This window comes from Pezoporus flaviventris, unplaced genomic scaffold (genome assembly GCF_033815535.1).
Source record: "Pezoporus flaviventris isolate CSIRO_AGI_PZ_B2104156 unplaced genomic scaffold, CSIRO_AGI_Pfla_v1 ptg000035l, whole genome shotgun sequence".
Classification (NCBI taxonomy): Eukaryota; Metazoa; Chordata; class Aves; order Psittaciformes; family Psittacidae; genus Pezoporus; species Pezoporus flaviventris.
In genome coordinates, this window is record NW_026892583.1 from 12,637,030 (window position 1) to 12,649,424 (window position 12,395).

The 12,395-nt window shown below is 36.2% G+C and overlaps 1 protein-coding gene across 2 annotated transcripts in view; it reads right to left on the minus strand.

Moving 5' to 3' along the window:
- Window positions 1-12,395, minus strand: part of EXOC5 (exocyst complex component 5) — a 28,188-nt gene that overhangs the window by 4,547 nt on the left and 11,246 nt on the right. The window contains exons 5-16 of one of the 2 annotated variants that reach the window (XM_061462605.1): window positions 9,773-9,837; window positions 9,324-9,352; window positions 9,065-9,174; window positions 8,496-8,540; window positions 8,256-8,396; window positions 7,534-7,616; window positions 6,892-7,101; window positions 6,592-6,627; window positions 5,509-5,656; window positions 3,764-3,872; window positions 2,927-3,047; window positions 2,079-2,165 (exon numbers count right to left, since the gene is read on the minus strand). In XM_061462605.1, coding sequence (XP_061318589.1) covers window positions 2,079-2,165; window positions 2,927-3,047; window positions 3,764-3,872; window positions 5,509-5,656; window positions 6,592-6,627; window positions 6,892-7,101; window positions 7,534-7,616; window positions 8,256-8,396; window positions 8,496-8,540; window positions 9,065-9,174; window positions 9,324-9,352; window positions 9,773-9,837 — 1,184 coding nt within the window. The remainder of the gene's footprint in view (window positions 1-2,078; window positions 2,166-2,926; window positions 3,048-3,763; window positions 3,873-5,508; window positions 5,657-6,591; window positions 6,628-6,891; window positions 7,102-7,533; window positions 7,617-8,255; window positions 8,397-8,495; window positions 8,541-9,064; window positions 9,175-9,323; window positions 9,353-9,772; window positions 9,838-12,395) is intronic. The other variant, XM_061462606.1, reaches the window with a different exon arrangement.

Below are 12,395 nucleotides of genomic sequence, written 5' to 3' on the forward strand. Positions count from 1 at the left end.
CAGAAGCAAGCATCAAAAAACACTTGGAAAATGAAGGCAGGAGGGAGAGAGAGGAAAAACCTCTCTGCCGGAGCCTAGTGTTTTCTCTTGTTCTCAGAAATCTAATAGAGTTTTATAATGTCATTCATTTCTGCCCTACAGGATTGATCTTTCTGGAACCTTATCTAAGGTCAAGGCCCTCGTTTACTTCAAGTCCAAACCAAAGGTCAAACAGCAAAGCACCCCTGAGAGGAACCTCCCTCTGTCTCTTCTTTTTCCTCCCATTTTCTTTACTCTCTCAACCTTCCAGTCTTCCCGAAGGAAACAGTCAAGGCCATCATAGGCCCTGAAGGATTCCAGCTGGGGTGAAAGGGATTAAAACATACATATCTGAGTAGGGGTGAAGGACAGAAGCATATATGTATCCAAAGGAAATAAACTCCCTTTTTCTATGCATAGAGCTCAGACTTGCATTTTAGGTGTACTTCATTCAAGCAATCCAGAAACAGATAGAAATTTAAAGAAATTCTATCTTGTATTCTCTTCAATTTCCATTTTAAATAAATACTCCTAGAAGGCTATTTACAGAGAACACACACTGAAAGAAAGACAGCTGAACTAATTTTGTTCGGCTAACAAATCGCTTTTATAGCGGTACACAATTGTTCTGAATGGCATTCAAGAAGCTGCTATTGGGCCTTTTCAGACTGGCTACTGTTGCTGTTACAAATTTGCTTTTATCTTTTAAATTCAATCATTCCTTTAAGCAAGACAATCGTTTTTTAACAGCAGTGGCACCTTAAAGCAGCATGTTAGCAGGCCCACAAACATTTTACATGTTTCAAAACTAATCTCTCATATATGCTCCAAAGCACAAGTTTGTTGTTTTTTAAGTCTCCATGCACAAATACCTGAACGTACCTTTTTCCAGCAGCGAATTGTTCTCCTAAATCTTACTATCACTTTTAAGAGATTAATTATTTTATACAAACAGTAACAAATTACTCTAATGTTGATGACTGACCTATGTCTGTCTGGATCTGAGCTTATAGCCTCAACAGTTCAAGTACTTCAAATCTGTGTGTAAACCTCTATAGAGTCACTTCCAGCAGGAACAGCTAAAATCTCAATTGCCACTTACACATTTTTTATCTCCATCTTTCCTTTTCACCGACAGAAAATGCAGGTGAAAATAATATATCAAATCTTTCTCTATCCCAGTAGGACACAAATGCGGTGCTTGTTTTTCCTATACAGTATTCCTGTTCTCATCCCTCACCAATATGGTGTGATCCTCACAAAAACCTCAATAAAGTTTTCCAGAGTAGCCCCTGTTACCCTCAGGATGGCTTATTTCTGTTACTGCAGAGAGAAAACAGGCACAGAAAGTTTAGATAACGTGTTCTAGGTTGACTAATGCCACCTTTAAATATAGGAACATTACATTCTCCCCAGACCAAAATGCATTGTGGAACAGCTCCATTTCCTAATATTAAACATACTAGTTTGTTATTTTCCTCTGCTGCAAAACAGCTATGATTTTATTTTACAATTTTTATAGCTATCCTCTCATTTTGGGGGAGAAATGTAGAAATAAATAAATAAATAGAAAAGAATTAAGTGCGTCAAAGCAAGTCAATGTCAAGATCAAAATTATTCCAGGTTCACAGACTTCTCTGACTAGGTCTAATCCATAGCACTGCACAAACTCAAGCAAATCATCTAACCTGTTTTTGTCATACTTTTCTCCTAATGGAAAGTCTTTAGCCTATTTCAATCATCATTCCTTCCTGCTTCAAAGTAGAAAAAAGTAGTCTGAGACAATAGGGTAAAACTGAATTATTGCACTCTTTCTACCAAAATCCTTTAATGACCTTCCAGGAGTATTGCAGAAAACCTGCCATGACCCTCTAAACAAAAATCTAAGTTTCCTATGCACAATAATGCATACTTATAGATTAAAAAAATAGAAAAAATAAAATTTAAAAAAAAACCCACAACAATTGTGTTTAGAAATACTACTACCTTAAAAGGAAAACTAACATACATCACAAGAATTTTACAAGAATAATTAACAGGAAGTTTAAATCCCTACTTGCCTATCAATGCCCATATCCAGCTTCACTTCCATTTGTTCAATGATATCCTTTTTCTTCTGAAGACATTCAGATAATTTAGGAGAAGAACTGCAACAGTACAGAGGATTGGGTATGTGACAATGTTAAAATAGAAAAAATAAAATAAAATTAAGGTTTGTCTGCTGAGTCTGCTACTCAGAATAGGATTTTGTGAAGATTCACCATCCCATCAGAAAGTGCTATTTCAAGTGTAGCTAGCTGGGTTTGTGAGTGCCGATGGACCGCACTGTAACATGCTCCAGGCAGCATTGTGTCTACTGAGCAGTGCGCCTCTCAGCTGTTGCCATCCCTGGCAAGTGAGCAAGCAAACCCAGATTTTCACACACACTAGGTCAGAGTACATCAGTGTGCTCTACCTCAAGTGTATCCAAAAATGGGGTCCCAATAACATGCAGCTTCCACACAGTTCATGTAGCTCCTGGGGCATGGCCAGCTGCTCCCTCCGCAGATGCTGCAAGGTGCCCCTAGAAGTCTCAGCAGCCTCAATATCACCAGCTCAACCCAAAGCACATCTACAAACCCCCTCTAGTCCTGGCCTGTAACACACCTGTGAGGTCTTTCAGGAGCAACTTGTCTCTCCTTCCTATGAATACTCTTGAGTTCCCTCTCTCCCATTAGTTTTCCAAGGAACCAATTCATTTAACTTCCCTTCTTCCCTCTTTTGTTATAGCATTTTATCTTGCCTCATCATCAAGCTGAACCACTCCAAGAATAAACTCCTCTTAATAGAGATGAAGCATGAAACAAATTGCTTTCTTCACCAAAAATGACCATTTACAAAAAAAAAATGCTAATCAAAATAAAGGTACCTGATCAATGGCATCAGATGATCATTGAATTGCTTGTCAAATAAATGGAAAATAGTATTGGCCTGGTGGACAACATCCAAGAAATAAAGATTTGCGTTCTTTGAATCAGAAGAGGGAATGCCTATAGCAAAGAAGGTTTCATGAGGATTGTAACGATATGCAGTTCTTATAATTAGTATGATGATTTTTTTAAATATGCAGAATTTTTCCATGACTGCTTAAATCACAGGCTTAGAGTTTCAAAAATTTACCATGGTGCCATATATAGAATACTTATCATAGCTATATGAGGTAACAACCATAAGCACAGAAATATGTTGCTTTTTAAAATTTCCAACAGCAAAATGGAACAGACAATTTAAATATTTATTCAGTACATGAGTTTTATGCTTTCATGTAGGAAAGCTAGGTTCTCACTGTCAAGATTTTAACTTCCTTAATACAAGCAATTTTCTTATTTACTATCACTCTTGAAAATGCACAGGTATCCAAACAAGCATGAAATTCTTACAAAATATAGGACACTATGCCTTTAATACAAAAACATTCTCCTGCCATGGCACAGAGAACAATTAAAAGAGGTACGAAGTGCTGATGTTCCAATTTCTGTGATACAAATGTTTTTGATACACAGATGGAAGCATGCTGTTTTCTATTCCCCAAATAGAAGTTGCACTTTAGAAGATGTTAAATGCCGACTCCCAAACACATAAAACAGATTTCATTTAACCAATACATTCTGAACAAGGCCAATCAATAAGGCACAGCAAAGACCTGCAAAGATCATCTACACAAAAAGGCCAATGAGATGAAATTCTCAGAAAATACTATACTCACCAGCGAGGCCTGTTTCTAAAGCATAATCAATGTGTTCAGTACATAAAAAATCTACAAGCATAGAAAAAATTCTGAAAGCATTCTTCGGCAAGTCAGATGGATCAGAGAGCTTTAAAGAAAAAGAAAAAAGTTTATCCTAAAGGTCAGTTCTACATACATTTGAAAGTTTATCCAATATTGCACAGGGGATAAGCTGAAAATGTAACAAGTATTCCAGAATAATTGGTATTTTATTCTAAATGAAAAATATTCATAGCCTTTAGTGTTCAGCCTTTAGCATCATTAAAACCTTCAACAAGATCAAATAAACTGAAGCTAACATGCCACAGGATGCTATAAAAAGTAGAAGTATAGAGTTTCTAATAATGACAACAGTAATAATGAAGGAAAATATTAATTAATAGTTCTTAAAACACAACTATCCAGAGAGAATCTCAGGTATTACCTAAACTGCATGCCACTGTATACTAGAAAAACATAGGTAGAAAAGATGACTCCATCCATACCCTGCCTTTTATCTTTTTACTAAGCTTCTGCCACTGGCCACAGTGACAGGCAGGACAGTAGGTTAGATGGACCTTCAGTTTCATCCAGAGCAGCTGGTCTTTCATCACTGCTACACTACTGCAGACAAAACAATACAGACTGAAAAAACCTCAGCTACACAGTTCAGCTGGAGTCAACGGAGCATGAAAATTTTTATGAAGTGAAGTAATGCCCATATACACACACAGCACCTGCACCTTCATGAGCTGTAAGCAACATGGGATTTCGGACAGCAAGTTGTCAGTAAATCCCTTTTCCAAAGAAAAATGTGACAGGGCTTTTTTATGCAGGAAATGCAGCTTTGTTTTTTAAGGAATTACATGAAGACTTTATGAAGCTAGCAGTAAGCAAAGATTACTATTGCAATACAAGCTAGTTTACGTAATACCACTCCCAAAGATTTCTGCTGTATTCACCCCCCAAAAAACAAAAGCCCAACAACAGAACACCATTACAGAGATTTCCAGGCACTGAAATGATTCACTATATGGTTACATACTGTATTACCAACTTATTTTTCCTACAGCAGTCCCAGGCACTAAGCTAATTTACAATGTTAATGGCATTAAAAATTTGTTAGAAATGAGTATATTTAGCTAAATTAAAAAAAACAAACCTCTAGCATTTAATTTTGTAATTAAATTTCAAGGAGTTTCATTTACACTAAAGTACCAGACAAATAGTAACTGACAGACAGTAAAATAAGCAATTTCATCAGAAGAAATATACTTTTTTTCGACTGTTGCTGGACTAAAGCACTTAAAGACCAATAAAGCATTACCTAGGTAAACAATGCTAAAGATTATTCCTCTCAGCATTTTACTGGTAAAAATTCTCTAATGCAAAAGGAAATGGCACTTGACACAGGAAACCAACTGTTGAACTATTCTCTATATTTTTAAAACAGGAAAAAGGCTTATCAGGTCTTGGGTATAACTTAATAAGAAAAGCAGAGTAGACAGCAGGTTTAATCATCCTCACTTGTTCCAAAAATAGACAGTATTAAAAGCCACAAAATACAACTAGATCCACATTTAAAAAGGAAACCCTTAGCCTCCACCATGACCTTGCTTCAGTGAAGAATGCAAGAGAATTTTTTAAATAATGTCCTTCCTTTCTTCCTATCATTCTTCAATCCAAAGATTTAACTTCACACACAAAATTATATCACTAATGGAGATCACAGGAAGCAAACTTACCCTGTGACATCTTTCAAAAGCTTGTTTAGTTTCTTGCAAAAGGTTAACCACCACTTCTTGTGACAGAAAAGTTTCTCCGTGCGTGTCAATACTTGGCCCCAGTGGCAAGTTTGTACGTTGCCTTATTCTCTCTTTGAGGTCTTGAATACTAGAACAAACATATACCAAAAGAAGATTTCACTGGATGGAAATTTTGATGCTCAATTTCAACAATGATTTAGGATATTTTAGTTGTTAACTTAAACAGAACCCGAGACACAGTTTAGGATACACAAGCATTAAGACAGTCTTGCAAGCTTAACAAAAATTGCCAGTAAATGCAAAACTACCACTTCTGATTCCATGGTTAATGGTGTTCTACCATGGCACGTACACGCCACACGACCAGCTACTCCCCATCACAGAATAAGAGTAATTTCAACTGAATCCTATGACACTATGCTCTGTGGACAAACTTTAGCCTCAATACATTCTGTCACACCGTACTTTCAAAGCACCAACAAAAGTTTTGTATCTCATCCACACCCTCAAATCCTCTCCATTCATTCACTATCTCAGCAGTCCTGATTTAGTCAAGCATGCTCCAACACATTGCCATGCATAAAACAACCCATAAAGTTACTCACTACAATTTAATTTTCCCCCAAGAAAATTAAATTTCCATCTTCGTTTTTTAACTAATTTAATTACCTTGCTGCTGCTCTCTCCAAATCACTTTTCATTCCTGACACACTGAACCCAGTAGCTCTTTGAAAGGTGCAGCAGTCTCATCACCTCTGCTCCAGACAAGTTTTAATTCTTCCTTTCCCACTTTTCACTAGTCCTTTATTATTTTCCCTACCCTGAGTGTCCTTTCCAACCCTAACTACTCTATGATTCTATGATTTTCTCTACCCTGAGGATAATGAAGTCTTGTTTTACCTTTCTCTAAGTCCACTGCATCTTCTGGACTCATTAAGAGCTTTCTCACTGACATTGCTATGGTCTTTTCCCCTTCCTAGGTCTTGGGAGGGGACCACAAGACCTGGGCAGGTGAAAAAAAATGTATGCTTTTAGATACACACACACACATGCTTTAGGTACCTTAGTTTTGCTTCAGTCCTTTTGTGGATCTGGATCCTAAGTTGAAACATAGGTTTAACTGGTATTTTTCATTTCCCGTGAGTGTATAAATACCATGCATCACCTTTCACATGTACCAAGAGCAATACACTTTTTAATCAGAACATAAAGTGATAGCAAATTATAAAAAGCTGTAGGTCATTTTAGAAGCCTGCTCTTTTGCAGTTCATGACTGTATATCCAACGTGGCAACCACTATGTTCCTCCCCGTACCGCCTCCCTTCCATTTTAAAAGTACAAAACTTCACAGAAGAAACTTACCCTCCAGTGCCAATGGACCTTTTCTGGTGGTTTTTGGAATCATAATAGCGTTGCAGAATCATAGCACTCCTACTTTTCAAATAACCAATTTCCACCTCAATGTAATTCTCCAAGTAGGAAATGAAAATGGATTTGATAAGCTTAGACAAGAAAGTCTGCTTATCAGTACCCAAGTTAAATTCCATCAATTTGCTTGACAGATTAGTAGTTCTTTATGCAAAAGAAACAAAGAGGAGAGGAAGAAAAGGTTGAATTTGTGCGAATTACAGCATTACATGTTTGTAAGTACACAGCACAACAAAACCCTGACTGCGTTAAGACTTCTAGCAGTCTTACATTTAAGTAAAGAATTTCGCATAATTCATGTTTAATTACATACAGTACAACCACAATCAAGCAAGTTGCCAGTGAGATGCGGAGGACTAGCTTTTACACAGTATAAAAATTTTTCTCAAAGATCGCTATATTAAACACTTCCCATTAAAAATAACAATGACAATTTAAAAGTTTCTTTAGGAAAGCAGTAACTGTAAAGGTTCATGGCCATATTTTTTTTTAATGAGAATTTACATTTTTGGCTTTTCTTCCTACATCTTGATAATAAACAAATTACAGGAGAATATCTACACCAATATAAAATACCTTGTATATAGATCATAGAGATTCTTAAGATACTGCTCTGCATCTGATTTCCTGTGTTCTTCCAGCTGGTCCTTTACATAACACTGTAAAATTAGGGTAAATCTGTTAGAAGAACTAAAAAACACACCTCATACTCAGTACTTGCCAAATTAGTTTACTGCAAAGTGTGTATCTTAAGGTAATACATATATTCTTGGGGTTTACATCTCCAATTTACAGATCCTGAATTATCTACAGATAGAGTTAAAAACATATTTTAGAAGAAAATTATTTAATAATACAAAGCAGTAGTGTATGAAGCAAAGACAAAAGACAGATTGCTTCAAAAATGTGACTGACCAAACAACACAAAATCCCCTATTTTTAAGATTCAAAAGCACTGGAGGCCTAAGGGCATTTCTACTTGACAGCAAGCAAAGGAGATGCTTACATATTTGATTATCGCAATACATACACAAGCTTAGAGCTTTCTTCTTGTCGCGTATTTGAACAAAAATCTTTACCATAAAATAGTAAGTCAAAACTGACATGAATTTGGTGTTCAAACACAAGCTTAATCTCTACGCTATAAGGTGAATCTACAGGCAAGTTGCCTTTTGCAATAGTCAGCTATGATTCCACACCCTTATACAAAATTACAAGTATTGTAGGTTGTCATTAATTGTTATTACTAGATACAAAATTTATTTTATTTTATTTCCTCAAGTTAAATTTTGAAATACCTGAAGTTTAACTTCAAAGATATTTTGAATGAGTTTGGCTAGTACAGTCTCTGGATTGCTAAAGACTTCTCCAACTTGCTTATTCACTCGTTGGCAGAGAATGGCTGCATCTTCAAAGACATCATTCCTCAGGAATGCACCCTAGGGATTTAGAAGCACATTTCATAATATATTTACAGCAACCTGTATGACTAAATCAATCAAGACCCAAAGAGATACATTTGAAATAAAACATGTTACCTCTTGACACTGTTTTATGTAGACATCAACACAATGGGAATAGCCCTATGAAGGATCAGAACAACTCAGTGTTAAAGCAGGTTGTCCATACTTCAGTATAGAATCAAATCAAGAAAATACAACCCTTGTGAAAAAGTTACTGTAAAAAAAAACAACCAAAACAAAAGCAAAAAAAAAAAAAGAATTCATCAAAAGTATAGACTCTTTCAAACCCATTGTTGTCACAAACCTAAAGTTACTTCACTTATCCCCACGCCACATGGATATACACCAGAAGTTTGAACACTCTTTCTCAAGCATGAAAACCAGTTTACATGCATACAAAAAAAAAAAAAAAAAAAAAAAAGCCTTAGAATGGCCTCTACTGACCTTGCCTCCAATCCCCTATTATCTGCCTTTATTCCCCTGCATTTGATTTGAGATAGAACAAACATCTCGGCATTTTTAAAGTTATATATGTTATATGAAATAGTGGTTGTGCCCATGCAAATATGTTTAATTAAAACAGGCACTGATTGTATCATGAGTTGTTTTACTTACGTATTTAAGTTAAAACCCTCGGGTTTTACCTTGAAATGAAGCAAAACTGCTGCCACTTCTCTCATTCTGGAGATTTCACCTCTCCGCTGTGCGCTGGTAAACTCCTGAATTAGCTGGCACTCTAAGTCATGGTACTTACCTGTAGAGGAAAGGGGATAACAACGAAAATCCATCAGGTTACATAACACAAGCACCAACAAAACCTGCAATACTGACATTACTGCATACTTCTTTAATCATCTTCAACAATTCAAATATAGGAATATGGATCAAAGTGGATAAGCTTACTTGCTATCTTTGATTTTACGTCAGAAAACCTGTTAACAACAAAAAATACCATTATTAAATTCAAATCCACATCACAAGCAAAATCACAGACATCCTAGTAACAGGCACACTACTTAAAATGAGAACATGCAACACAAAGATGGCAGAAAAATTACACACTTTATATCCATAAAAACCTACAAACATCTAATTCAAATCTAGCATTAAGTCAGCACAGCAAAATTATCCCATTAAAAGTCTGTTAAGCAGTTTAGGATGTGTATGTAAATATGATCCCGAAACATGAGCATGTGAACACAAATTTGAGAACAGAGGAGATAGAAATAAGAACACAATCCATCTCAAAGCTACATGAATCACTAAGCACCAAAAAAGTAGACAAGGGAAGCATTAGAAAGTTATAGCTATGTGAAGATTATTTTTTTTAAGATGTTCAGATAGAATATTACCTGTCAAAAGGCAGTTCCTGTGCAATCAAGTGTAGTTTTTGAATAATATCAGCTGCCTCTTTAATCTGTTAAGAGTAACATGACAGAATTACTAAAGAAGCTCTAATTAAGGGCTGTTCCTTTCCCTCCCCTTCACTGTCCAATTTTCCATACATGTAATTCCTATTTCTAAAGCTCGCCGAGTTGATATACCCATGGAAGAGATAACCCCCTTAAGGTTCCTGTGTGTACTTTCATGATGCTTTACGGGTTGGGATTTTTTTAACATAAAGTTATGTAGGTCAAAACATAATAAAAAGCCTAGTTACATGCTCACACTGGGCATGTCTGCATAGGAGTATAAGCTACCTGGACAAAGAGCTCATCACTGCACTGGGCGAAGATAGTTATACAGCTTGCAGACCAAAGACTCCTCAGGGCTGATTAGATCAGAATGCGGCTAGAGTAGTCTCATGAAAATCTGCACCCTTCCAGATGGGAATAAAATATACAGCTGTAACTCAGCGCTGACTGAACTGTAATGTTATCTTTTACAAGTGATTAGGATAGAAAACTTAATGAATCACACCCATCTAGAAGAGAGATCTCTGTTGAACTCCAAAGCAAAATGGCTAGCCACCCTTTCAGACATGTCAGGAAAAGCCATGACAACACTGGCATGGAGAGGGAAAGAAGGGGAAAAAGGGAATCAAGGAATCAAAGCAGAGCCTAGTTAGAGTACCTCACATTCTCCCAATGAAGGACAAATGGAAGCTGTTATTAGAAATTACAAACTGTGAGGTCCAAAGTAAAAATCAAAATGAAAGTCAGTTAATAATACACCTACAAAATAGGAATAGTCACTTGAATAGAAAAGCTAACAAATAAACATAATACAGAATGCAGATTTCTGCTCACATATTCTTCCACAGTCAATCAGCATGGGAAGTGCACCTAAGCAGGGTTTAGTACTGTTTCACTAGGCTGACTCAAACTATAGAAAACACCAATTTGAAAATGTGGGGAAAGAGCTGGTTGCATATGAAGCTCAATGGATTTATGTACACGATGTCAACTAGCCCAAACCAGGCACAGCTCTAGGATGGTTTTAGAGGCTTTGTTATGCTGCCTTGGTGACTGGAAGGTACCTCAAAGGTGGCAATGAAAGCTCTAGCTACTACATTCAAGTAAAACCTTTATAAGTTGACACAACGGAAAACATGCAGAACATGCAGTTTATCTTGTTCTTCCTGTTACTCATGTTCCAGGGATCTGGACTTAGAGGAGGGTAATGAAATCCTATTCTCCCACCACATAGAGCAGGTTGGGATTAAAATTTTTCAAGAATAGAACAAGACACACAGGTAAGAATACAGAGTACAGGCATTACAAGAGGATGGCTGTTTAGCAAAAATAGAGGCTCTCATAAAGTACATCCATTCTGCTTATTAAGAGCAGCTTATGTTTTGAACTGTCAGTTTACAATAGCCTGTTAAGTCCAAAGCAGCTATGCTCCTCACATAAATCCGACGAAACAGCAGTTATTTCTATAAGCTTACAGCAACCTTAATACCTAACAATTGTGATCAATGCTGACGTCATTAGAATGATCTACATATATCAGCAGTTATTCATCGATGTAAAAAAAACAACCGCAAATACAATATATTTTTTGTTTCCTCTTCAGATAACAGCTGTTAACTAACTTAGTTTTTATTGAATTCAGGGCCTTTTCTTATGCACAACAGAAGCCATAACAAATCAATTCTCCATGGTTTCTGCTTATATCTAGACATACTTAGTTTTTAATTGAATCAGCCTTCTGTAAGCTATCAAAATAAATACAACTTAAAGGCTGTAACACACCTGGAGAAAAAAAAAATGAAATATTGTAGACAAATAACGGCAGGACAGAATTTTAACAAAATATTTTTACGAAAAAGCTAAAAGGCATAATGATAATGATGAGTACAGAAACTAAATTGAGAACAGGATGCAAGAATTATAGTAAACACATTAAACACAGGACAATGCTATTGCATGATAAACAAGTGAGCTGTCAGATCATTTTGATAGTTTGTTTTAACTGGAGTGATTTGCTTGCTTCAAGACTCTTCAGTACAGGACAATGACTGGTTAGCTGGCAGCACAAGGTAGATTATAAGATTCAGAGGACAAAGACACACAATACATAGCATGGAAGAAGACAGCAAGGAAAAACCTTCATGAAGACAGCAAGGAAAAACTTTCATAAAGACAATAAGTTTGAAATTGCTTCATACGGCTAGAAGAAAGTAATGTGAGAAGCAACACCTTGAGTGCAGGGAAAAAAAGGAATCCAATAGATTTTAAGAACTGACCCTACTGAGAAAAATATGAATTCCCTAGGAATAACTGCATTATAATTGTTTTCCTGCCTCTCCTTTCACAGTATCCCTTGCCTTCAATGTCTCAAAGAAAAACCCACACTTGTGAGGGATGGCATAGTACAAAAGTCACAACATCTTCCAAACCACTATCTAAACTCCACATCAGTTCAAAGATCAGACAACAATGAGAAAGCATTTGATTTTACATTCAAGAATATTTGTTACTACCTCACATTTTAAAACTTATTTTTAGTTCAAAGATTCATTAAGATGTT